Below are 27,822 nucleotides of genomic sequence, written 5' to 3'. Positions count from 1 at the left end.
AAACTGCTGACCAAAGGTAACATTTGTCTGGCTTGACGATTTTCCTTAAAAATTACTCTAGTTGGGGATTCAAATTCTATTCGGAAACTTGAGTAACCCACTACCAGCTAGTAGTATTGAATGTGTGTTGTGCCAAGGTTTCTTGATATTCACCAAACTTCCCTTTATTCTCTGTCCCTTCTCTGCAAAGTGAAACGCTTGATTTGTGACTTTTCCTAATCCTATTGAAAGGCTGTAACCTGAGATGCTAGCTTTTTCTTTGTTTCTGCTGTGTTATTTCCACCATACCTGTTTTCTATTTATGTTAAACTGGGGGGTTTGTCTCTCAATCTGTAAAATTTACTGTGGTTACTTGCATAGGTTGCTCTGATACCACCTCCCAAAACCCTTGATCTTTGTAACCAAAAAGATCAATGGAAGCAGGTGCATTGCAGGAACATCACACAGCTAATGCCCCTCTAACGCATGCCTTTCTGACAAAGGTATATATTACAGGGAATTCTCCCCAGTTAAGCATGATTTTATTTTGTGGATTTCCTTCTGAGTTGCTGGATATTGCATTGTATTTAGAAATAAAAATAAACTTGAACCTGTTAGTTATTTGTTGTATCAGCAGGAAGATCTGGATAGAGTTTTGAGCTGCACAGATAAAATGCACGTGCTTTTATATAACAATAATACACTTTATTGTCATTGTAAATACAACGAAATTTCCGGCGCACAATAGTGTTTAATTAATGATAGTATTCTGAGACAGCACAAGCTCAACTAAGGAAATTTGGTGGAAGAGTATTTGGAGTTCAAAAAGATTTAATAAAGTATTACATGTTGCCATCTAGATTAAAAGTTGCAATTGTTTCCAGTTACCTGGGCAGTGAATTGGTGTTTATGGGCCAGAAATGTTAAGGGGGGTTTACCCGGTTTTATAGCACCTGGTTTTCTTAAAATATATTATTGATTAGTTTAAGGAAAACAAAAGGCTGGACAAACTCAATAGATGAGGCAGCATTCTTGGAGGAAATGGCAGATGACATTTCAGGTCAAAACCGTTCTTCAGACTGATGGAATAGTGGGAAGAAAGCTGGAAAAGAAAGGTGAAGGCGGGCAAAGCCTGGCAAGTGATGGATGGATACAAGCGAGGAGGAGTGATGATTGGCAGAAGGATGGTGTATGTAATCAGGTCTAGCAGTGAAAAGGAGACAAAAGGGTATCGGATAAGGAAATGTGAGGAGTGAAATGTAAAACCAGAAGGAGGTATATGGGTGGAAAGGGATGCGGAAGGGGAAAGGGAGGTGGGAAATAAAGGGGAGAAATGGTACTCAATGATAAATTGTCAATTTGGCCATAACTGAATTTTGTAACTTGGGAAAAATGACAAGACAATGAAGAGGGTGCAGATGGATTGGAATAATTGCAGGAATGAAGGGCTTGAGGGTGGCACAAGGCTGGAGCTAATTAAAATGTTGCCTTTTATCTCCAGTAACTCGGGTTCAATCCTGACCTGCTGTCCGTATGTCTGCACCTACTCCCAGGAACGCATTGGTTTGGTCTGGGTCCTCTGGTTCCCTCCCACGCCACAAAAAGATGCAGGTTGTAGGTTAATTGACCAGTTATTTGCCCCTAGAGTGTAGATAAGCTGTACATTATTAGGGTGTGTGGACGAAGGGAGAGTCAGTTGATAGGATGTGAGGAGAATAAAATGGCTCGGCATAGAATTAAAGTAATGGGCCTGTCCCACTTAGGCGACTGCAGGGGACTATGCATTATGGTCGCCATGAATTTTTCAACGTGTTAAAAAATGAGTGGCGACTAGAATTAAGCCGCCATGGAGAGCAGCAAGAATTCTCATGCTGTAGGTGGGTCGCCAGGTGGTCGAAGGTTCTCGTAAGTTCTTGTAGGTTGTAGCCGGTGCTGACCAGTGAATTTCATTGGCTCATTGGGAAACAAAAACGCAAGCAGTAGTTTTCAGAACCAAGGATAAGCGACCGGTAATGTTAAATGTCCGCCAAGCTTCACAGCCATGTATCTCTGGCTTCTTAAAAGTTGTCTGGCTTCTTTAAATTTGTCTCCACTCCTTCTCCCTGCTTCTCCTCCTCCCCCCTCTTTTAAACGACTTACCGTGCCAACCTTCCTGTTCATCGGAGTGTGTGTCTGTATCACACTGGGATGTCAGGACTGTCTTATGAAGAAAGACTGGATAGACTTGGTTTATACTCTAGTATTTAGGAGATTGAGAGGGGATCTTATAGAAAATTACAAAATTCTTAAGGGGTTGGACAGGCTAGATGCAGGAAGATTGTTCCTGATGTTTGGGAAGTCCAGGACAAGGGGTCACAGCTTAAGGATAAGGGGGAAATCCTTTAAAACTGAGATGAGAAGAACTTTTTTCACACAGAGAGTGGTGAATCTCTGGAATTCTCTGCCAGAGGGTAGTCGAGGCCAGTTCATTGGCTATATTTAAGAGGGAGTTAGATGTGGCCCTTGTGGCTAAGGGGATCAGAGGGTATGGAGAGAAGGCAGGTACGGGATACCGAGTTGGATGATCAGCCATGATCATATTGAATGGCGGTGCAGGCTCGAAGGGGCCGAATGGCCTACTCCTGCACCTAATTTCTATGTTTCTATCACCTTTGCACTGTGTGAATTTCACTCTGACAGTGGTCTCCCAGCTCTGTCCCCCGTCTGCATAAGAGGCTGGTGAAGGAAGCAATGTGTGTGTGTCCGTTCCAGTTGCCGTTTTTTCAGGCGACTTGGCAGTTGCTTGAAAAATCGCCTAAGTGGGACAGACCCATAAGGCTGGTGCCTTCTGATCTGCAAAGACTCAGTTGGTTGAAGTGCCTGTTATTACTGTTGTTACCTGTGTGCAGTATTAAATACAAGGATAGAATGAAGAATCTGGATAGTTTATGGAACAGAGGTTGAGACGAGATGTTTAAAATCATGGAGGATCAAGAGAAGCTGTTTCTATTGGCAGAATGGTTAAATGTAGAAGAATGGTGATAATGTAGGAATGTTACAAAATTTTGAGATTTAAAAAATCAAGCCTATAATTTATCCCATCAGATAAAACATAAAAATAACTTTAATTTGATACCTAATTCACTTTCATATCTTTAGTATTTTAAAAGTTATGGTCAGTTACATACTCGTAAATTAGCATCTTGTTCCCTATTGCATTTCCATTGACTTAACACAAAAGCTGTGATCGAGGACAGTCAAAAGCACATATCTTTCTTAAAAATTAATAGTACTGAATGAAATGTTCAGTTATTATAGATTGAAGCACTCTGAAACAAATATGAAACATTTTACTTGAATGACCTGAAATTAAAGCATATAATTAGTTAGTTACCTAATTGTAGCTAATTATAAAAATGACTGTTGTGACGGAAATAGTAATAAACACCCAGACTGCCTTGAAAATTCAATAATGTGATATTCTCAAGATCAGAACTTTAAAATTATTATATTATATGATGTAAGTCCATAACAGATAGGTAAAGAAATTACAATTTCTAGCAAAAGACCATGTCTTTATGGAGAAGATCAGTTGCTAGCTGGTACATTGGCATATCATAATCAGTAGCACCATACTCCTCAGATTGTAACCAATAAGAAACTCTGTACAGCTTGTTTTCCCTCAATTTTTCAATTTTGGCATTGTAGACTACAAATCTTTGGTCTTCAAACCACGCATGGCATGCCTTTCTGCCCACTACTTTCCCATTAACAATGTCCTGTAAATCGTCACATTTGGAGTAGTCCAAATTCGGATAATCTCTGCGAATGCTGTCTAAACCAGTCTCTTTTGCTGAGCATTTGGATTGAAAATTTTGCATTTCTTCTTCGGAGACATCTGTTTAAAATGTAAAGACAACAAACACTGAATAGCATTCGCAGAAACAAGTTATTATTTGCAGTTTTAGGAAAAAAAGGTAGAAATGTTAAAGTTCTATGCTAAAACAAATAGTAAAACTCAACAAAAAATTCATATTCATCAGTTTCAAATCAATTAAATTCATCTAAATACAATTACTAGATCTAAACATCTATCCATTAGGAAAAGGTTAAAAAAAATTAATAGCCTAAGTATACAAATAACCCACTGATCCCATTCACACAAGAATTCACAATATAACATGATTTTTAAATCTCACTTTGTCATGAATTTACATGCCGAATGGAAGGGATTTAATGTTTAATTCCCATAAATTAATCCAGAAATATTCACTCTCAAATAATCAAACTCATTATTTTTTGCACAATACATCTGACTAAAACTGTACTCTGGATATTTAGTATGAAAATATAGGTAAAGATAGGGCATCTACCACACACGGTGCCTCAGGAAGGCCATCAGCATCCATAAAGACTTCTCACACCCTTGTAATTGACTGTTCGAACTACTTCCCTCCGGCAGACATTACAAGGCCTTCTATGCCCGAACCTCCAGACTCAGGAACAGCTTAATTCCCAGAGCTATAGCGGCTGTGAACCGGCCCTGCTGAGTGCCCCCCACCCCCCTTGGACTGTCTCCCTCGGATGGTCACGTCGCACAGACACATACATCTGCACTTTAGTCTGTTTGAACTGTTTTGACTATTTTGCTGTTCTTTTTACAATCCATGTTCTCGGGGTATCTAAATCTAAATGTTAGTTATTTATGTTATGACATCGGATGGAAGCTGCATACCAAATCTCGTTGCGCTTATGTGCAATGACAATAAAAGTTATTATTATTATATTAATCATGGATAGACAATAACACAAAATATAGATGATTTAGATGTTCTTGTGACATGATTGTGCAAAATAATAATGATTTGATTATCTTGAGAGTGGGTGTTTCTGGAATGCGATCGATTGGAATGTTGCCGTTGGCATAAATTTAAGCCCATATCGGCTTGGGGGCCTAAATAACATTTTCGCATCAAAAGATTAAAATGAAACCACACCAAAAAGCAGAATAATATGTTAAATACACGACATACTTGTTTTGTCCTGATATTGCAATCCGTGATGTTGAAGGTGTTTTTAGTCGCGTCTAACTTCAATGCACCGATTAATTCGTCCAGCAATTAAAAAAAAAATAAAACGCTAACGAAAGCCTGAGCAATTTTTCTTTATCAGCTAGCAGCCCGAGGAAATCCCTCTCCAACAACCAATGCAAACCTACATTTTAATCCCGCCCCCCCCCCTCAAAGCACGCAGTGGCAGAACGACAGCGCCGCTGATGGTAGGTTTGTAACATTGCTAGATAATGCAAGGGACAACAATCTTTTAGGCAGCAAATTGTTATGGCCAAGAATGCATTTTCTGGGGCAATGGTGATACTAGTAAGTCACAGTAAGTCAACGTGTCAACAAAGTTGGTAATTTGCTTTTTCTGGATCTTCGCATTGAATCTGCCACCTGACCAGTGAATATTTTCTTTCTGAAGAAGAGTCTCGATCCAAAACGACATCTATCCATGTTCTTCAGGGATGCTGTATGAGCCAAAGATCATAGAAGGCTTGCTCTAGTATCTTTGGTCTGACCTGCTGAGTTACTCCAGCACTTTGTGTCCTTTTGTGTATTAACCAGCATCGGCAGTTCTTTGTTTCTACATTTCCTTTCTGGTGTTCACTTGATCAGAATCGAATAGAAATTCTAGCCTGATTAATGTGTCATATTAGCTTAATCATTAAATCGTGCATTAGTGCACTAGATGTTAATGAAGGCAATCGTGGGGTTGTGAACATCAGCCTCTATGTGGTTGGCTTAAGAAAGAGGAAAACATTGTTAGCTAATACCTTTTGGCATGTTGCTAGTGACCCCTGTGGTAAATTTATTGAAGAAGGTATTTTGCCTGAGCAAATGAAAGCCTTGGTTGAAGCACTAGTTAGCTCTCAGCAGATGCAGAATGTAACATATTGATGAGTGCTTTGACAAACCCTTTTTGTCCCAAAAATTATCTAGTAATATATGTCAATTTCAAAACAATGAAATCTGAACTGAAATTTGATAATATTATTGAATAATCTGGTATCTGACTTTCGTCAAAGGCTTAATATTTCTGTCTCGTCTGGTGTTCTGTTATAGATTTATGGCACAAAGTACAATTATTATTAGGTTTAATTCCCACCATTTAGGGGAATAAATCTTAATTGGGTTGTGGTAACTGATTTCATTTTTTTGCTTTTCTAGTTATGATGACGAGTTATTTTATCGCCAGTTAGTGTTAAAAATGTTGTTTTCAGACCAAAATCGTAGTAATAAATTGGTGTAATAAATTGCTGTAGCTTTGTAATGAAATTATTCCACTAATAGCTTGAAGCCACAGTTTTGATTGTTAGGTGTATTTGAGCTTGGGGGAGCAAATAGTGACCAGTTTAATTGCGCACGTACAAATGATATAAACTATATTAGGGTGTGGACAGTTCCCACAAGTATGATTTGGGGTTTTTCAGATTTTATTTTACTTTGATCTCTGTTAATTGCTTTATTGGTGTTGTCATTGTAATGCATGTCAGTGAACTAATTAAGGTTTGTGAATGTTTATATAACTGATCGTTGGGAACCTAAATTTGATCAGTTGTAAAAATGTGGAAACTAAGAACAGCAGGAGTAGCTCACCGGGTCAGGCAGCATCTCAGGAGAACATGGATAGGTGTTGTTTTGAGTTGAGATCAGGCTGATTGTGGGGGATGGGGGAAAGGAAAGCTGAGAGAGAGGAGAGGCAAAAAGCATGGCAGGTCAGGGCTCTCGCTTAACTTTATTTCCCTGTTGCCAGCCGGGCAACCTAGGCAGCTTTTTAGGTTGCCAAATGACAGTTTAGGTGGTCATTTAAGACGCCTTGCATGACACGTGCAATAATGTGCTCGGACGAAGTGCGTAGTTACCAGTCTGAATTATGGTCAATGAAGCATTCACGTATTATTTCTGCTTCAAATAATGTCACAAACTAAACATATTCACCAATCAAAACATGATATATACCACAATGACATGCAGCAAAATTACAATACAATATATTCATCTCGTTTTACAAGTTGCAATGAATGCAATTTCTTTCCACTTACAAACAGAATTCTGGTTGGATTATTCAGCGTATGATCAACCTCAGTGAGACCAAGTGAGACTTGGCGATCGCTTTGCACAACACCTACACTCAGTTCGCAATAACCAACCTGATCTCCCGTGGCTCAGCACTTCAACACCCCCTCCCATTCCGAATCCGACTTTCTGTCCTGGGCCTCCTCCATGGCAAGCGTGAGGCCCACCGTAAATTGGAGGAGCGGCACCTCATATTTCGCTTGGGCAGTTTACACCCCAGCGGTATTCACTGTATAGAACATTGGTCAATAGAATAATAAGCCACAAACTTGGTCAGGTGGGGTCTCTCTTGCTTCCGAAAACTTGTGCAGTTTTGATATAAGCTGACATAAAATATATGGCTGAAGCATAACTAATAGAAAAACATATCTTGCTCTGTAATGCAAGCATGATCATCAATTTCTATTGGAATCCCATTTCTATTCCCATAAGTGTCTATATTCACTCATTTAGTGGTACAGTGGACAGCTGGTGGACCTGCTGCCTCTCAGTGCCAGAGACCCGGGTTATATCCTGACCCGTCTGTGGGGAGTCTGCACTTGTGATTACATGGGTTTCCTCCGGGTACTCTGGTTTCCTCCCACCTCAAGGACATGCAGGTTTGTAAATTAATATTCCTTTGTAAATTGACCCTAGTGTGTAGGAGGGGATGGATGAGAAAGTGGAATAGCATAGAACTAGTGTGAGTGGGTGATTGATGGTCGGCGTGGACTTGGGTGGGCCGAAGGGCCCGCTCTCAAGACTAAACTAAATCCTAGACCACAGCAGGAAAAATGCTCAATATTTCATTTTTATTGAGTTTGCAAGATTAAATTTCTACAATAAATTTATGGGATATAATTGAGTGTTCTTAAAATCTCATGCCTATCTAGAATATGTTGCAGAAAATTAATTATTTTGGTTTGTAGATTGCTGCAGATCAATTGCTTGCTTCAACTTGTGCTGTACACCCAGAATACAGCCAAGATCTTGAATTTGTGCCAGCAATTAAAAAGAACAGTGTATTTTTCAACATCTATACCTGTTTATTTATGCAGTAAGTTTTATAAACTCTCTCTTAGGAACAATAATCTAAAGTGAATAACTAATTTGATTTTTTTTAAATAATGAGGATTATAGGATTAAGTGACAGGCTTGGAAGCTAAGGTTTGAAATGGTATGAATACAATTAAATTAGTGACATTTAAAAGCAAATGTTTGTTGTATTTTCCATTGTTTCTAGATCTTATTATACTATTTTGGTCAAATTAAATCGCGATTGCTGAATTATACCCAGGCAGTAAGCTACAATAAATTGGAATAGTCTGTTACCAACAGAAAATATGCTTTTCAAAACATTGTAAACTGAGTTAGAGCTACTCTAAAGGCTTTTAAGTAATATCTTATTTTGAAATGTTAAACAATTTGAATGAGTTTCCTGATTTGACCTTATTTTTGTGACTATTTAATGCTGAAGGCGCCTTTCAATTGATGCCATTTTCTTTCCTATTCAGAACACAATTAAGAGTTCCTTTTCCCCCACACTATTTGCCATTTTGTGGGTTGAAATTGTTTGCCCGAGGGGATGGTTATACGTCTTCTGGATATGCTTTCGATACAAACATTTGTAATGACTGTTATTTGTCAGGGAGGTCATGCCATTCTTGTGCCCAATCCATCCTTGCATGATGTGCATGTCGACTTCAGTAAAGCAAATTGCAAAAGCAAATGGTATCTCAAATCGCATAGTTATCAGCTGAAAGGATTTATAGAATTAGTCTGCCAGTTTGGCTTGGGTTAACTGAAAAGCAGCTCTACCTTTCTCATGTTCATCTAATCTTGAGGATATTTTGTGTTTACAATTATTCCCACGTAATTTGAAACATGAAAATATTGCAAAACTGAGTTTAGTTTTTACTTGTTTATCTTTGCTCAGGAACACTAAATACGACCACTTGGTCTTTGGGAGACCCTAAACAGTGTTTAACTAATGTGATTAAAGCTATAATGTCTTAATACTTGATTATATTAAGTACATACTAAGATTAGGTGTAATACTTTTGGATCATTGTCTAGCTTCCCTTTAAGGGGATGCATTGTTTAGTGAGGCTGTTTGAAATGATTTAGTTGTGCTATATTTAGAACATGCATTTTTCGTGTTTTACTGTTCAGAATCTTGAATTCTTTTTGAAATGGTGTAATTGTCAATGACCCAATGCCATATTTAAAAGAAATGCACTGTTTAACATACAAGGCTGAGTAATGTTTGAGAAATTGCCCTACTCACTGTAGAAAATATTGTTTTGGGTTTGATACTAGAAAGCTACTGAAAGCTTGGCTCAGTGGATGGCAATTTGGGTTGGCAAGATATTTCAGATTCTTGTAGAAGGGTTTCGGCCCGAAACGTTGCCTATTTCCTTCGCTCCATAGATGCTGCTGTACCCGCTGAGTTTCTCCAGCTTTTTTGTGTACCTTCCATTCTTGTACATATGCTGTACTGAATTAAAAATGTGTGTACAGGTTTCTGGTTGGGCATAAATCTTAGAAATTCATCTTTGAATTAATTTACAGTTAGAAATCCTATGGGATATTTGCCCAATCAAGTTTGTTTTCTTGAGTGATTAAAAATAATTGGATATTCATAGTTTTTTTTTCTCATTGTTATTGGCTGGACTCAAAGTGCTTTGTGCATTAACACTTTTGTGGAACTCAGAAATTAAGCTCATGGATGTGGACTAATGACGAGGTGTTTTTAGACATGCCAATAAAAGGCATTCTATTCATGCAAGTCGACGGTTCATGTACATTTGTTGCCAAGCATTTGTCTCAAGTCATTGCATTAGTTCAGTTGAAAAATACATGAACGATGAAGAATGAATATTTGTGAAGTTGTGGACTTGGAGGTGGCACTATGCCCAGTGTATTCTACGTTTAAACTCGTTGTTAGCACTCGATTTCCAGCAGTAGGCTGAAGATAGTGCTCAAGTTTTTAACCAGTCTGAGTTTGACTGTTCAGAGAGTTTGAACTCGATGATAATAAATTAGATCCAGCTGGTATACATTCAGGGTTTAATCTGTTTTTAATTCGATTCCATTTAAATAATTTATTTTTACTTTTTAAACTGCAGCCTGCTCCTAAATATTAATAAGAACATCAGACCCTTTTACTTATACAGCCTTTAATTTTGCTACATTTAACCAGTTATGATACTGAAATACTGCATAAATTGGCAATGTGAATAAAAACATAAAATCCAATAAATACTGCGCTTGAAAATACAGTGAGAGGAGCAGAATGCATTTCACTGACTAGATTGTATATCGGGGTCAGCAACCACTGACCCCCGGGCCGAATGCGGCCCGTAACCCGAAATCATCCGGCCCACGGGCATTTTTCCCCCGGTATTCATCCGGCCTGCAGAATTCCATCATCTCCGATACATCCCGGGCCCGAGGCGCCCAGGCGTGGTGACACAAGGATGCCTGTGTTGGCGGCCGCAATGGCGGAGCTGGTGAGCTCTGGCTGGACCGCATCCTGCGCAAAGCCACCGGCGCTGCAGCACACCTTCTGTGAACACGTGTTTTGATGCCTGCCATCCGGGGCGAAATCCATGTGCACACGTGATAAATGTGGCCTGCCACCCGCTCACAGGCATGCATCCTGGCCCCTATGCAGAACAAGGTTGCCAACCCCTGTTGTACATGTTGGCTGTAAATATAGTGGCAAGAGGGAGTGTGGTCTTTGTTAATTTTTTTTCATCACAAGGCATGAATGCATTTCATAGTTAGCCCACTAACAGGCAATCAATGCAGTGCACAAAGAACATGTGTCATCTCTACATGTAACATCAAAGATTTAAAATTTAAGTTTTCAGTTATTAATCTATCGGGTGTAGGGAATGACTTAAATGTTTTCTTAATTTAGGGCTGAAAGTTCGCTCTGGTCTAAATCTACCAGATGTTAGAATATTGAGAGAATTAAGTGGGGGAAATATTATTTTGTGTTGCAGCAAGCCTCTATAATAGAGAGATGTTCATGCAGTCCGCATCTTGTATGAAGAATTTTACAGCGGGTTCAGTTAAGTTTGCCATCGCATATTCATGTGATACCCTTTCTCTTAAAGTATCTTGCACACAGGTTTGTTTGTTAGTTCATATACTAATTGGGGTTGGGCAGTGGAATAGTAAAGACGGAAAATCCCAGTTTTGTTGATTTATTTTTGTTTAATCTTGATAACTTTCTTTTGGTTTCCCATCTCCTCTTCCCCTTTCTCCCCTAATCTCCCAAGCCTTGGAGGCCATTTAAAAAAAAATGATGGAACATTATTATTACAGACCCATTAGTTTAAACTATGTTTGATTAATTTGAGTGTTTTTTGCTGTGCTGATAATAATGTTTTTATAACACATTTTGGTGTGCATCAGGTTAAAAGATGTAATTCTGAATGTATGTTTGCTATATACCTTTAGTCATTTATGGAATATTCCTCTGCATGTACTGCAAAAGTACATCTCCAGTTTTCTGTACTAAATCTTGTGCTCATCATTAGTCCATTTTGTCATGTGCACTTGGGATCATTTATTATATAAGTAAATTTACATTAAGGTAGTCTATGTATTGAGGGGGAAAAAGCTGCAGACAATGGAAATCAAAAAGGCAAAAATATGAACCACAAATTCCTTTTCTGCTTCTGGTCAAATTTCCCTACGTATTTCCACATTCCTTTTATCTCGTGTCTTTAATTGAAAGACACGAGATAATGTTTTTAATTGAAAATCTATACACTAGTGTGTTAGGCTCTTTGAACAATGTTTATAACCAAGCTTTTTCATTTTGATGTGTTAAAAACCAGGAATATTAGATTGTTCAGTATAAAGCAATTTGAAGGTTGATTTCTCTTGGCGAATATATAATTTGCACCCTGGTGAATGTGCTGGGAAATGGCCTGAGCTCGGGACCTTTGAAGGTCTCAAACAGATGTTCCTAAAGCAAGAGTAGGATGGTGATATATGGCAATAATTAAATGAACAATTAGATTAATATTTGAGGGAAGACGCAGTTTGACATACTAGTTTTTGTGACTGGTTAGGTGGCGAGTAGAATTTTCTTTTGCTATGTTTTAAAAAATGGGGAGATGGAAATATTTTTTTTCAATATGTGAAAAACTATTTAGGTTATTGGCATAATGAGCTATTAAGCATAATGCTTCCCGGATAAGCCTGGGCATGTGTGAAATATACACGTTTATTTTTTTGAATGTCTGAGCTGGGAATAATGCAGTAAAAAAAGTACACGTTTCATAATCCCTATACATTCTATTCTATCTTAATATGAAGTTTGCAGAAAGGAACAAAGGGCACAATAATCTGGTATTGATACTTCCTTGGTCATACTTGTATCATTCTGAATCTAAGAGCTTTTTAATTTGCCTATCATAAGCTGGGGGATATCTCAATGCACTTTAGAGCCAAAGTGGTACAGAAACTATAACATAGGAGGCATTTTAGTAAATTTATGAATTTAGAACTGTGAAGTAGAAATTAGATTATTACTAAATGTGCAACTGTTAGTTTAGAGATACAGCATTGAAACAGGCCCTTTGACCCACCAAATCCGTGCCAACCAGTGATCTCTGCACAGTAACACTATCCTACACACACTGGGGACAATTTACGATTTTTATCGTGCCAATTTAACCTACAAAGTAAGTGAGAGAGGAAACGAGCCCCCGGAGAAATCCCACACGGGTAATGGGAAGAATGTGCAAACTCCGTACAGACAACACCCATAGTTGGGGTTGAATCCGGTCCAGTAGCGGTTCTGCAGTGCTGGAGGCCCGGCTTCGATCCTGGCTGCGGGTGGGGCGCGGGGTCTACCGGAGCAGCTCCCCTCAACCGGAAGTGCAGGCACCTCCCTAGCTGACGACCTGAACTCTTTCTACATAAGATTCAAGACGGGCAACATCACCCCTAGCTCGCCGGCTGACAACACCGCTAGCGTGCTGGCCAGGGAGGTCCACCGCTGGGGGTGTGCACACATTCTCATTGTCCGAGCACGACGTGAGGAGCTGTAGGCCCAGATGGTATATCTGGGCGAGTACTTAAGTCTTGTGCTACACAGCTAGCTCCAGTGCACACCACAATATTCAACCTCTCCCTGGCCAAGTCTGTGGGCCCTGCCTGCTTCAAAAGATCCATCATTGTATCTGTACCAAAGAATGCCTCTCCAGCTTGTTTGAATGAATACCGACCCATGGCCCTCACCTCGGTGGTCATGAAATGCTTTGAGAGGCTGATCAAGAACCACATCTGCGCCTTCCTCCCTCGCAACATGGACCCACTACAGTTCGCACACCGTCCAAACAGATCCACGGACGATGCGGTCTCCCAGGTTCTGCACACCGCTCTCTCTCACTTTGACAGCCAGAAGGGGGGGGGCTATGTGAGGATGCTGTTCATTGACTTCAGTTCGGCTTTCAAAATGATAGTCTCCACCAGACTTGCTGAGAAGCTGCTGGAACTGGGGTTTAACACTCCCCTGTGTGCCTGGGTCCTGGAATTTCTCACCGCCAGGCCCCAGGTACTCAAGATGGCAAGACATGCATCGAACACCCTCACTCTGAGCACAGGATCCCCCCCCCCCCCCCCCCCCCCCCAGGGTTGCGTCCTCAGCCCCCTACTGTACTCCCTGTACACACATGACTGCGTGGCCAGGTTCAGCTCCGACTCCATAATGAAGTTTGCTGATGACACTGTGGTGGTGGGCCTGATCTTCGATAACGATGAGAAGGCCTACCAGGAGGAGGTGGCTGATCTGGCACTCTGGTGTCAGGGCAACAGACTCCTCTTGATTGTCGTCTCCTCCTGGTAGGAGATGACCTGTACTATTGAGATATGATCCCACAACTTTGACATTGGAAAGAATGGTCCATCTGCTGCTTCTAATCTGCCCAACATCAGCAAGTTATATTAAAAATAAAATTTACTATAGTCCTATCTGGAATTTTTTTAGTTTATTGTTATGCATTAATTGTTGGTTTAACAGCGTGAATGTGGGCAGGGCTTCTAAATGTCTCTGTACTTGTCTTTTTTTTCCCAAGGGGAAATGTGAATGAAAGCTTTAATATCGCAAGCATTTAACTTTAATTAGACCTCGTCCACTCTTGTGCTGTTCCAATGTTTGGGGGGTGTGAGCAGAAATTTTGTGTTTTACAAAAACTTAATTTGAGTATATTCTATTTCTTTGCAGGTGCTGGTGAATCTGGCAAAAGCACCATTGTTAAACAAATGAAGTAAGTATACAGCACTATTGTTTTTGCTCGGCACTGGGTGTTTGTGGGGAGGGGGTGGAAAGATCATGATGTTGTAAGGTATTGACTTTTCCTTTGGGTTTTATAGGCTATTTTAAAAATTCATGGTAGATTGTTTTTGCTTGTAGGATTATACATGAGGCTGGTTATTCGGAAGAAGAATGCAAACAATATAAAGCTGTTGTCTACAGCAACACAATTCAGTCCATTATTGCCATTATTCGAGCAATGGGAAGGCTGAAGATCGACTTTGGTGATTCTGCAAGAGCTGTAAGTAATGTGGAGACATTTTACCGTTCTTTAGTTTCATGTTGGATCCAAGACTGTTCTTGTAAATGTTGTACAGGTGCACAACCTTTTATCCGGTGTTCCAGAAACCGAAAAGCTCCGAAAACCGGCCATTTTTTCCAGATGTCGTCTGCGCACCAAAGCTCGCGTTTGGCGCCAAACTTGACCCAAAACGACCCACGGTCAACCCAGGTCTGTACTACTGTAGCGGCTGCCTCATCCCTGGAGACCGGGAGACGCTTAAACATCTGTAAATCATTGCTTAAATGTTAGTCAGTTAGTTTGGAGGGCTTTTATGTGAAGGGGGGTGAAGGGGTAAACTTTAATTCTTAGTCCCCTACCTGGTCGGAGAGGCGGGGAGCGGTCAGTGCCTTACCGGTTCGCCATGCAGTAAGCTCCGCAGCGCTGTGGCCGGTGGGGCTGTGGGCGGCGCTGGTTGTAGCTCCGACCCCGGCAACTCTACCCCTGGCTGCGAGGCGCTCCAAATCCAGCGCCGCCCGCGGCCTGACGCCCCAGCTCCGCAAATGTCGGGAGTCGGCGGCGTCGCAGCGGCAAGCTCCGGAGCGCTGTGGCCGCCGACACACAACATCGCGGAGCGTCGCTGGATTTTGGAGCCGCGCAGCCAGGGGTAGAGTTGCCGGGGTCGGAGCTCCAACCGGCGTTTTCCCGCGGCCGGACGGAGCCCCCAGCTCCGCGGTTCCAAATCCAGCGACGCTCCGCGATGTTGTGTGTCGGCGGCCACAGCGTTCCAGAGCTTGCCGCACGGCGACCCGGTAAGGCATTGCCCGCTCCCCGCTGGTATCCCAGCACTGCGATGCCGCCGACTCCCGACATTCCCGGAGCTGGGACGTCCGGCCGCGGGCCGCGCTGGATTTGGAGCGCCTCGCTGCCAGGGGTAGAGTTGCCGGGGTCGGAGCTACAACCAGCGCCGCCCGCGGCCGGACGGAGCCCCCAGCTCCGCGAGGTTGGGAGTCGCCGACCAGGTAGGTAGGGGACTAAGAATTAAAGTTTCCCCCTTCACCCCGACTCCACCACCACCACATAAAATCCCTCCAAACTAACTAACTAACATTTATGCAATGATTCTCCCGGTCACCCGGGAGGAGGCAGCAGCTCCAGACTTTTCAAGCCGCCCGCGCTACCTACCTAATCTACGCTAAAAATCTTCCATTCTGAAATCCGAAAATGTCCGAAATCCGACAAGTGTCTGGTCCCAAGGCTTTCGGATAAAAGGTTGTGCACCTGTACTGTGAATAGTAGATTAAACCATGGGCCAAACTCGAGTAATTTTTTTATTTGATTGTTCATTGATGTCTTCATGGTGGTAGGAAGATTAAATAATATTCATTATTTCAGTCCCCATAAGTGTTCTCTGCTTGTTAGTCTTTTGAGTACCAATTTGTATAACAATCAAGATTTCCAAATTACATTTTTTGCAAAGGTTGTCCAAGGTTTGAATATGTATTGATGTGTTCCTCGGTGTAATGACCAGTGATTATTCTTCATAAAACCATTGTTTTGCTTCTAAATTCTATAAAAGTTATAATTTATCTTTTTCCAATGCTAAGCCATTCAGTGAAACTATGGCTCAAGACCTGACAACTTAGGGTGACAAACCTTTTGACCAGTTTAGTTTTCACTTTAAAGAATTCTGTTAATCTCCTAGATTAATTTATTATGCAAGATGTGTAAACATTCTTTTTAAGATATTCGCCTCACTGATAAGCAGCTAATCTTGATGTTCAAAAAAACATCAATTTAAAAGTAATGAAGCTAGTAAATTCACTAAGGGACATGTTTGGAATCCTATTGATCATAAACATCAACATTTTCCTTAGGATGATGCTCGCCAGTTGTTCGTTTTGGCGGGTGCCGCTGAAGAAGGTTTTATGACAGTGGAGCTTGCTGGAGTAATCAAAAGACTCTGGAAGGATAGTGGTGTTCAGGCCTGCTTTAGTAGGTCTAGAGAATATCAACTCAATGATTCTGCTGCATAGTAAGTATTGTATGCTATGAAAATCACAGGAAATATGGGGAGAAAATCCTGCTTCAGCACTAACTATTTTAAACTAAGATGTATGAGAGATATAGATACTAAAATAGATATTTCAGATCCTCTATTAAAAGTGAATATTTTGAAGGTAGTGTAGTACTCCAATATGAACATTGACTTCTCCAATTTCAGGTAGTCCTTTCTTTCTCCCTCTTTCCTCTCCCCTTCCCAGCTCTCCCACAGTCTCCGCCTCTTCCTTTCTTCTTCCAGCTCCCCACCCCCACATCAGTCTGAAGAAGGGTCTCGACCTGAAATGTCACCTATTCCTTCACTCCATAGATGCTGCCTCACCCGCTGAGTTTCTCCAGCATTTTTGTCTACCTTTGATTTTTCCAGCATCTGCAGTTCATTCTTAAACATAGCAAGCTTATGTCGTTTATAGCAGGCTGCTTGCAGTATTTGATTTGGGAAATGTTATTTGGACCCTGAGCCAATCTTAAAAAAAACATTTTGGTGAAAGCATTAAATCTAAGCACAATTGCCAAGGTGTTTTATTTCTGAATGACATTTGGCAGTTGCAATGAAGGAGTTCCTAGATAGCTACAAGATGATAAGGTTTGATTGTGAGACCAACTAATTAATGGGGTTTGCCAGTGTTCATTGGTAAGATGAGTATTTAAATAATGGCATAGTACTTTGAGTAACATAGACTTGAATGTGATGAGAAAGATTTGAGAATCACTTTTAATTTTTTTATTTTATTTATTTTTTGCTATCAGTTATCTGAATGATTTGGACAGGGTGGCACAAGCAAGTTACATTCCAACTCAGCAAGATGTACTGAGGACCAGAGTTAAAACAACGGGCATTGTGGAGACCCATTTCACATTTAAGGACCTGCACTTTAAGTAAGTATTGTAATTCCTTCAATGATTTCACATAATTTAACCACTTCACCAACCATGAGTCATTCTGATTTGATAAGTAGTTTGGAAAGCAATTCGAATAATGCGGTGCATGTCATGATGTTAGGATCATTTGGAACGATTAAATGAGATTGAAACCTTGTATTCCATTCTTAAACCATTGTTTAGCACCTACCAGATAGGGCAGAGGTAATTATTGGAAACTCAATGTTTTCTGTGAAGTTCTAATTCTGACAGACTGATTTCAAATGTCAGAATTTGAATACACGATCTTACTGGTAGTATTCGTTAAAGTGCTGCAAATATTAAACGCATTCTAAAAATTAGCGTCAAACAAATAACATTTACTCATTCATTCACAAAATGTGATCATTGCTGGCAATGCAAATATTTGTTGCCCATCTCCAACTTGAACTCGGGAGGCAGAAATTGCTGACTGCATTCGTGGGTATGAGATTCCACTTAAGGCAGGAAAGCATATTTCCTTCCTCAAAGGATGTTAGTGAATTAAACGGCTTTTATACCAGTCTGGTAGTTATAATACAAAGGTTATTTTTTTTGTTGCTTCATATTTCCAGATGTTTTGTGATGAATTGAAATTCCACAGTAATGAGCTTGTCTCTCTGGATCAGTAGTTCAGATTTCTGGCTACTAGTCCTTTAAACTGCGCTGTACTGCCACAATGATTAAACAACACTACCATAGTATCTTCAGACTGCTAATCACCTACGTTCGGGTTGCATCCTTGAGTATTTGATGGCTGGATTAGAAAGTGCTGTGGACTGTGAATATAGGTTTTCAGAATTCTGCAGATCATTTAACCCAAATCCCTTGAATTGTTCTTAATGGGTGTTGATGTGAGGACTGCATTACTTTTAAGCATGTGAAACTACTTTGTGAGGTTATCCACTTTGGTAGCAAAAACAGGAAGGCAGATAACTAAATGGCGTCAAGTTGGGAAAAGGGGAAGTACAATGGGATCTGGGGATCCTTGTACATCAGCCTATGAAAGTAAGCATGCGGGTACAGTAGGCAGTGAAGAAAGCAAATGGCATGTTGGCCTTTATAACAAGAGGAATCGAATATAGGAGCAAAAAGATCCTTCTGCAGTTGTACAGAGCCCTAGTGAGACCACACCTGGAGTATTGTGTGCAGTTTTGGTCCCCTAATTTGAGGAAGGACATTCTTGCTATTGAGGGAGTGCAGCATAGGTTTACAATGTTAATTCCCGGGATGGCGGGACTGTCATGCTGAGAGAATGGAGCAGCTAGGCTTGTACACTGGAGTTTAGAAGGATGAGAGAGGGGATCTCATTGAAACATATAAGATTCTTAAGGGCTTGGACACACTAGAGGCAGAAAACATGTTCCCGATGTTGGGGGAGTCCAGAACCAAGGGCCACAGTTTAAGAATAAGGAGTAAGCCATTGGATGATCATCCATGATCATATTGATCATGAAGGGCCGAATGGCCTACCTCCTGCACCTATTTTCTATTTAGAACGGAGACGAGGAAACACTTTTTCTCACAGTGGCGAGTCTGTGGAATTCTCTGCCTCGGAGGGCGGTGGAGGCAGGTTCTCTGGATGCTTTCAAGAGAGCTAGATAGGGCTCTTAAAAATAGCGGAGTCAGGGGTTATGGGGAGAAGGCAGGAACGGGGTACTGATTGGGGATGATCAGCCATGATCACCTTGAATGGCGGTGCTGGCTCGAAGGGCCAAATGGCCTGCTCCTGCACCCATTGTCTCTTGTCTATTGTCTATTGACTATCATTTAACCAGCCACAAAGTGTAATGCAAATGTCCATTATATATTGGTGAAAAAACAAATCTTTCCAAATTACACGTGGTTGTGTTGATGGGTTTCTATGCCATCTGAGAGTTAACTACTTCAGAGGTTTATCATGATAAAATGTTTGTATTTCTTAGAATGTTTGATGTGGGAGGTCAGAGGTCTGAGCGCAAAAAGTGGATCCATTGTTTCGAAGGTGTAACTGCCATCATATTTTGTGTGGCACTCAGCGATTATGATCTTGTTCTTGCAGAAGATGAGGAGATGGTAAGTAAATGAATCGTATTCTCACATTTAATATTCTAAAGGAATCCTTAAATGGGATAATCTGAAGCCATGTTTACCCTGTTTTGACCTAATTAATTAGCTGCCCAGTGCTTAATTAGTCACTAAAACAGCTAATCTGCTCCTGAAATTGAAGCATGCTGAGGAAAATGTGCATGGAGTATTGTTATCATGCTTTTACAACAGAAACTGCTGTTATATTTCCTATTTGGAGTGAAGCATGGGCATAAATGTTTCTTTTCAATTTTGTTCCTGTTATTTTCTTCTCTTTTTTTTCGTTTGAGATTTTTTTCTTCATGTCAGTTGTTACTTGATATTATACTTGGCTTGAAGACAAAAGATCATGTGACCAATTTCCAGTAGAAATTTGGTGTTACAATAGTCCACACTGAAACTTTAAATGTTGCGCTTGGGGAGTGGTAGTTTGTTCAAGTGTTAAGAGTTAAGACATGTTAAATCCTTGGTTTGATTTGGAGATGGTATGAGGGAGTAATATTGGTTTTAACACATGAACAATAGTGTTCCTACTGCTACGGGAATTTGTATGCCCACGTCTGATGTAGACAAAAGGTTTTAAATAACTCATCTTGGAGACAGCATTTTTGAAAGTTCAGCTGTTATCCACAATGCATTGAATTGAGCCCACATTATTTGCACAGTCAAATAATCATTATTATGCTAATTTTAATAATTGTAATCCTACAGAACCGAATGCACGAGAGCATGAAGCTATTTGATAGCATCTGTAACAACAAATGGTTCACAGACACATCTATCATACTCTTCTTGAATAAGAAAGATCTCTTTGAAGAGAAAATAAAAAGAAGCCCCCTTACAATTTGCTTTCCTGAATATGCAGGTAATAGTAGTGCTTTTGTATGGAATGAAAAAACGGATTTAAAGTATATTTGATATCTCAAATGAATCCTTTAACTGTTAAGAATGCTTGCGTTTAATCTCGTCATGCAAGATTGTCACCAGTTCTTGTTAATTTGATCTGTAACCATTGATTAATTGGATAATTTAAGTGACCAGTCCATTATCTGTGAATACAAGAAAATAGTAGCAAGAGTAGGCCAATCAACCACCTTGAGCCTGGTCTGCCATTCACTGGGGTATGGCTGTTCTTTCCCAGGCCTTCATTCCTTTGTGCCATATCCCAGTATCTTTCAAAGCTCTGATCTTTCTAAAAAGTAATTTATCGCCACTTTATATACTTCTAATGAGCACAACTCCACAACTTTCTGGGGCAGAGATTTACCAACCCCTGGAAAAATAGTTTTTAGTAATAATATATGCCCCTTATCTTGAATTTGATATTCTCTTACTAGTGAAAACATCTCAACATATATCCTGTCATGTCCTACTGCGATCCTAATATGTTTAAATAAGATCACTACTCCATTTTGTAAAGTCCAAAATATACATTCAGCCTGTTCAGCCATACTTAATGAGTCTCCTCGTCCAGGAAATGGCCTGGGAGGCCTCCAATTCATAAGATCTGGTGGGTAAAGATTCTCTTGGATGTAATAACCATAATATGATAGGATTCCAGGTCCAGTTTGTGAACACAGGATCAAATCATTCTCCTCAAATTTATTCAAGTCAAGTGAAGTCAAGTTTATTTGTCACATACACATACGAGATGTGCAGTGAAATGAAAGTGGCAATGCTCGCGGACATTTGTGCAAAAGACAAACAACAAAACAACCAAACAAATTATAAACACAATCATAACACACATATTCTTTTACATAATAAATAATAGAAGGAAAAACGTTCTGTAGAGTTAGTCCCTGGTGAGATAGGCGTTTACAGTCCGAATTGCCTCTGGGAAGAAACTCCTTCTCAACCTCTCCGTTCTCACTGCATGGCAACGGAGGCGTTTGCCTGACCGTAGCGGCTGGAACAGTCCGTTGCAGGGGTGGAAGAGGTCTCTCATGATTTTGTTTGCTCTTGAGTTGCACCTCCTGTTGTATAGTTCCTGCAGTGGGGTGAGTGAAGTTCCCATAGTGCGTTCGGCCGAACGCACTACTCTCTGCAGAGCCTTCTTGTCCTTGGCAGAGCAATTCCCAAACCAGATGGTAATGTTCCCGGACAAGATGCTTTCCACCGCCGCTGCGTAAAAGCACTGGAGGATCCTCGGAGACACTCCGAATTTCCTCAATTGCCTGAGGTGGTAAAGGCGCTGCCTTGCCTTACTCACCAGTGCTGAGGCGTGTGATGACCATGTCATATCCTCAGAGATGTGGACTCCCAGATATTTAAAACAGTTCACCCTATCCACAGGATCTCCATTTATACTCAATGTAGTGTACGTCCTCGGATGATGTGCCCTCCTAAAGTCCATGATCAGCTCCTTCGTTTTTTTGATGTTCAAGAGGAGGCTGTTCTCCTGGCACCAGAGTGCTAGATCAGCCACCTCCTCCCGGTAGGCCTTCTCATCATTGTCTGAGATCAGGCCCACCACCACAGTATATTTAACGGGGAATTATAATGGTACGCAAGAGGAATTGTCTCGGGTACACTAGAAAAATTAGTTGGGACAGATTAGAAGTTTAACAGTGGCAGATAGTCAAACAGTTGGTAATATAAAACAGGGTGGGAATCTTCCCCAATTAGAAACCACAGGAATGGGGCAACATTTGTGGTAAAGAGGGCAAGGATAATGTTAAATTGAAAATCAGGGCATAGAAGTGACGAAGGCTGGTGGTAGGGCAGAAAACAGCAATATTTTTAGAATTCTGGGGCAAAAGACTAAGATCGCAGTGAGAAAATTTGTTTTTTGTGAGAACCTGCTAGAACAAGCTGCCTCCTCCCAGCCCTCGGGCTCCTCCTCCTTTTTCCTTCCTTCTCCCCGCCACCCCCTATCAGTCTGAAGAAGGGTTTCGGCCCGAAACGTTGCCTATTTCCTTCGCTCCATAGATGCTGCTGCACCCGCTGAGTTTCTTTTTTTTTTTTAATTTTATTTTTATTAGCAGTACAGTAAATCACATTAATACATCGCATATATCTTATTACATTATGTTGTACCACTTCATTTTTGAGCTTTAAAAAAGATAGAAATAAAAGAAGTAAGGAAAGTAAGCAAGAATCGTGAAGCTCACCTGCACCCGCTGAGTTTCTCCAGCTTTTTTGTTTACCTTTGATTTTCCAGCATCGGCAGTTCCTTCTCGAATCGATAGAAAGATAATCCATACAGCACAGTTGAGGTCCTTTTGTCAGCAAATGAATATTTTACAATGATATATTTTAAGCTTCTGTTTACCCTTTCATTTAGGATCAAACACCTATGAAGAGGCTGCAGCTTATATACAATGTCAATTTGAGGATTTGAACAAACGAAAGGACACTAAGGAAATCTACACCCACTTCACATGTGCCACAGACACCAAAAATGTGCAATTTGTGTTTGATGCAGTCACTGATGTCATTATAAAGAATAACTTAAAGGACTGTGGTCTGTTTTAAAGCTGTTGAAGGGATTGGTAAGTTGTCTTTGTTTTTCCTTCAGAGTTTCAGGGTAGAATTTTCAATGGGTTTCTTGTGATATTTGTGAAACGATACTGATATAGGAAAACCGTTTATAGAATTCTAGTTTAGAGATACAGCCCATCGAGTCTGTGCCGACCAGCGATCCTTGCACATTAACAGTAACCTCCACACACTAAGGACAATTTTACATTTATATCAAGCCAATTAACCTACGCACCTGTACGTCTTTGGAGAGTGGGAGGAAACCGAAGATCTTGGTTTGCGCGCAGGTTATGGGGAGAAAGTAGATACTCCGCAAAGGGAAGCACCCGTAGTCGCGATCGAACCCTGGTCTCTGGCGTTGTAAGGCAGTAGCTCTCCCACTTCGCCACCAGGCTGCCCAATAGTAATTGTCTAGTTTCAATTGAAAGCCATCATTCTTGCTCTAGAATTTTACTCTTTTCCTTGCAAGCCGCCAAATTATATCCACTTTCTTAAACAAACTAATTCTAACATCTTAATCATACTTATTCGTCAAAAATATAGCTTCCTCGTCTTAATTTTAACCTCTAGCCTCTTTAGTTCTATATTGTCTTAAGTTGCATAATTTTCTCCTTATTTTGTACTTAATCTCACAGTGAACCCATTGCTAAAGCCTTCTATGAGTAGCTTGTTTTCTACTCATTGGCAACAGATTTTCTCGTAATAACTCTATTAAACTTAATCAAGATTTCAGTGTTATATCAGTCTTGAGTGGCAGTTCCAATAACTCAAAACCAAGGGCAAAGTGGTCAAAATGAAGTACATTACTCTTCATGTGCAATAGTAATTTGGCTGGTGGATGATTTCAGTTTTTACATAGTGCAAAAATTGGAAGGATGGCAATGACATGAAATTTCAGGTGGTGCACAGAAAATGAACAACTTTTAGCTGCATAAAATGGAAGTGGTATTTTGGTAAGAATGAGCCAGCAGAAAATATAAACTTAATGATGCTGTTTTTAAAAGGCAGCAGAAACAATTACGGTTATATGTATGGAAATCCTTTAATATGGAAGAACAAGCAAAAACCTTTTGCAAATAGTATGAAAGTTTTTTTGTGTAAACAATATCAATTTAGTAACAAACTAACTTTCGTAATTTTACATTAATGGTATTTGTTTTGAGAGGGTTATCCTCCATTATCCACTGTACTTATTTCCTTAATAGATAAATTACAACAATTACATTTTCAAAGCGAGTCACAAACCATGGAATGCATTTGGCTATCCTGTTTATGTAATGTGCTTTCCAAAAGCAATTATTTACTGAGCTGGAAACGTAAATGTTAAAATTATTCCTATATCACAAATATTACAAAATTGTAGAGAATTTTCTATTATTTTAAATGGAGGATTGTATTTTATTTTGCTGCAGATTGAAAATAACTATTCAGTCGAACCCGCCTGCTTCTGGATTAAAGTAAGGGAAGATGTACCCTTTGGAGGACCAGTACTGTACAATTTGCCAGTTATAACAGCTTTATTTATGTTTGTCTTGAATATTTTCTAAGTAATTAGAATAGTGTACTTTGAGCATTTTGTGTCCCATTTGTTTGTATGCCTGTAACTGTAGCATTGTTTGTTGTAAGACTTTTATAGGTTTTTCCCCCCTAAAATCCTCTATTTTAGAATTGCATCTCTAAGAGGAGGAAAATTTGTACTCTTAGCTTGCTTAAGAAGATAAGCAACACATTTCCATTTCTAGCTTTTGTTAATTCTGCATGCCTTGTTAATTGTGCAAGGTATTATGCTTGGCAGAATGTAGCATGAGTGCGTTAAAAGCTAACCGGTTTCTTGTGATCGCCTTATTTGCATTCACTCATTGATTGAGAGCACATTGCTATGTATGCTCCATTTCAGAAAGGTTTTTAATCAGTTCACTGCTGCTTACAGCAGAGTACTAACTGTCATTATTCTACATTGCCTTAAAGGTAATGGTGAAATTTTATACACTTTTAACTGAAACAAAATACGTGTTTTTGTATGTAAGACTTGACATTTGTATATGTATTTCTTGGAAAGCATCGTTTGGCATATGGGAGAGTGAAAAGATCGAACTGATCAAACGATCAGTTAATAAAATTTCAGGTACCTGGGGAGTGTCAATAAAATGTAAGAATATATGCTCCACCAAAAACATCGACTCCATGTTTCAGAATGGGTGACCTTTTACAACGAAACAAAATAAATTGGAGAATTCTGGTGAGTAGTACCAGAAATAAAGGTACTTTTGAGTTTGACCTTGCAGAAGTACATTTTGTCTTTTTTTAAACGGTTTCTCTGAGCATACAGTTGAGGTCAAGTTTTAAGTCTGTTTCAGATGCTTCCTGCTGTACAGGATACCAACTTCCCCACTATTTCTGTCCATGGCATTATCATTTTTTGATCAATATCATTTTTTACTTTAGTTTCTTTCAGGTGGTTAATTTTATGTTAATTAGATGCTAAAGATTTACATCTCGTATCTTTTACTACCGCAAGATGGGACTATGTAAAGTGTATTCATGAAGTCTTGGTAAAAGTTGTCACTTACTGAATTTTGTAGATATTTTTTTTGCTGGTTTTTAGATGTTTTTGTTTAAATTAGTGTCACCTGTGTATATGTTTGACCAATTTTAACATTTATTTCTAACGTGTCAGATACAGTTATGTAAAGCAAAGTATAAAGTGCATGCATTTTTTGACTGCGATGCAGGACCATAATCATTATCAATATGATTTTATACTGTTAAAGCTGTTACATGGGTCCTAAAGAATATGCAGATTAAAAGCAGGTACCTAAATAAATAATAATTGTCAATTCTTGGAGCTATTTTGTGCATTTGAGTGGCATAGGCCAAGATTATTGTTAAATGTACTGTCTGTACAGACAAATTTATGTAAAATTTATTTTTAGTTTGTTGACCTACAAATAAGCATTAAATGAGTTGCAAACTTCATTGATTTTTAAATGTAACAAAAGGCATTTATAAAATAACTAAAACATTAATCCTTGTATGTTGGGTCAACAGACATGCTACATTATCCTTGATTTTCTTTAAAATATACCCTCTTCATTTGTAAGAGGCAATTGGGACTTGGATAGCTAATAGTCAGTAAAGGATTATTTACAATTAGTCCAAATACTTTGTGCCTTGCTGATGAGCAACTTTTTTGTCAACCAGATCTTATTTCATGAAACATTTTCTGACCAATGCAGCTAGATCCACAGTCTATTGATCACACCCAATACAGAAATAAGTGGAATTTTGTTGTGGAACCATCATGTGTTGTTTTTGAAAGATGTAAGATTTGGCAAGACAAAACTACTGACTCATATCAGTGATCATTACTACTGCTTTTTTGAACATGGTCTGTACCATCATAAATGTCAGTAAGTGAGCTTAAATAAAATTTTAATTCTGAAATTTTGAATGTCTAAACTGGTTTGTGAAACTTTCGCATCACTATTTTTAGTTTCCAAGTGCCTGTCTGATTAAATTTAGCTGGCATTCAATCACAGATGGCAGCCTTAAACTTAATTTTGTATCCCATGGGGAGATGATTATGTCTTCACTTTTCCTGACCACATACATTTCATATAGAGGTGGAAGGGTTGTGGTGAGAAATGGGGAAGAGAATCAGTCTAAAGCAAGGATGAGAAGTGCAGCGATTAAGTGTCTTTATTTGATGGGCAAGATGATGTAAATCTCAAGTGCTGTGCTAATTTACTCATTTTTACTTAATCTGGGCCCTTGCCTGGAAACTGGCCATATGTCTCCTTTTACTAATTAGAGTGCTGGGTTGGTCAACTCGTTAGATTTCCTTAGTCATCATTTCTTTGCAGTAGAGATAATAAAGCAACCAACCCATGGCACACTCTTAACAACATTGAGAGTTGGTAAAATTGATATGGAAATGACATGCTCTGGCAAATGGCCTGAACCAAGTTTAAAGTTGGTGCCGTGTAAATAATTTAGATGACATAAAATTGCGGCATTTGGGAATTTTTGATTGGTTCATGCTCAAGGTGAGGGTCACTGAGGCAGTAGTACATGTGATTTCTCTGACATGTTTGTCAGTGTAATTGAGCAAATGAATCTCATGTAACAAGCATACAGGTTGGTCAAGCAGGAAGCTTCACCCAGAACACAAATGGCATGAACAGTCTGTAAAAGCCATTGTGGAAGCATTTTGCAGTGTGTACATAATAAACAAATATTGCTTTGATTGCACACATCCTTTTGTTGATCAGGCTTGGTTACTACATTTCCGATGACTCCCATTTATAATCTAAAACTCAGGCTCTGTTTATTTAGCCAGTTCCTTTGTTCAACTCAAACGAGGCAATTAATCTTTTAATGAGATGAGAAAGATTAAATAGGAATCTGAGGGGCAACTATTTTGCACAAAGGAGGCAGGTATATAGAGGCAGCGGAGTTGCTGGAGGAGGAAGTTGAGGCAGATCACAACATTTCAAAAGCATTTAGACGGGTACATGGATAGAATAGATATCGAGAGCCAAATGCAGGCAGTTGTGACAAGTGTAGATGGGGTGTATTGGTCAGCATGTGCCAGTTTGGGCTAGGGCCTGTTCCACTCTGTAAGACTATGAAGCAGGAGGTAGATTGGGTAATTGTGTTCTCTTTCCATTATTTGAAAA

General features: G+C 39.7%; 1 protein-coding gene across 1 annotated transcript in view; it reads left to right on the top strand.

Moving 5' to 3' along the window:
* gnai1 (guanine nucleotide binding protein (G protein), alpha inhibiting activity polypeptide 1) overlaps window positions 1-26,587 on the top strand; it is a 32,037-nt gene extending 5,450 nt beyond the window's left edge. Inside the window, exons 2-9 of the mRNA XM_055653105.1 lie at window positions 14,323-14,365; window positions 14,512-14,653; window positions 16,510-16,667; window positions 17,444-17,572; window positions 19,519-19,648; window positions 20,372-20,525; window positions 22,947-23,154; window positions 24,556-26,587. Of these exons, the coding sequence (XP_055509080.1) occupies window positions 14,323-14,365; window positions 14,512-14,653; window positions 16,510-16,667; window positions 17,444-17,572; window positions 19,519-19,648; window positions 20,372-20,525; window positions 22,947-23,137 (947 nt within the window). The 3' untranslated portion in view covers window positions 23,138-23,154; window positions 24,556-26,587. The remainder of the gene's footprint in view (window positions 1-14,322; window positions 14,366-14,511; window positions 14,654-16,509; window positions 16,668-17,443; window positions 17,573-19,518; window positions 19,649-20,371; window positions 20,526-22,946; window positions 23,155-24,555) is intronic.
* The last annotated feature ends 1,235 nt before the right edge of the window (window positions 26,588-27,822 follow it).

Source organism: Leucoraja erinacea, chromosome 22, assembly GCF_028641065.1.
Source record: "Leucoraja erinacea ecotype New England chromosome 22, Leri_hhj_1, whole genome shotgun sequence".
NCBI lineage: Eukaryota > Metazoa > Chordata > Chondrichthyes > Rajiformes > Rajidae > Leucoraja > Leucoraja erinaceus.
The sequence above is the reverse complement of the archived record's forward strand: the minus strand, read 5'-3'. Positions and strand labels throughout refer to the sequence as shown.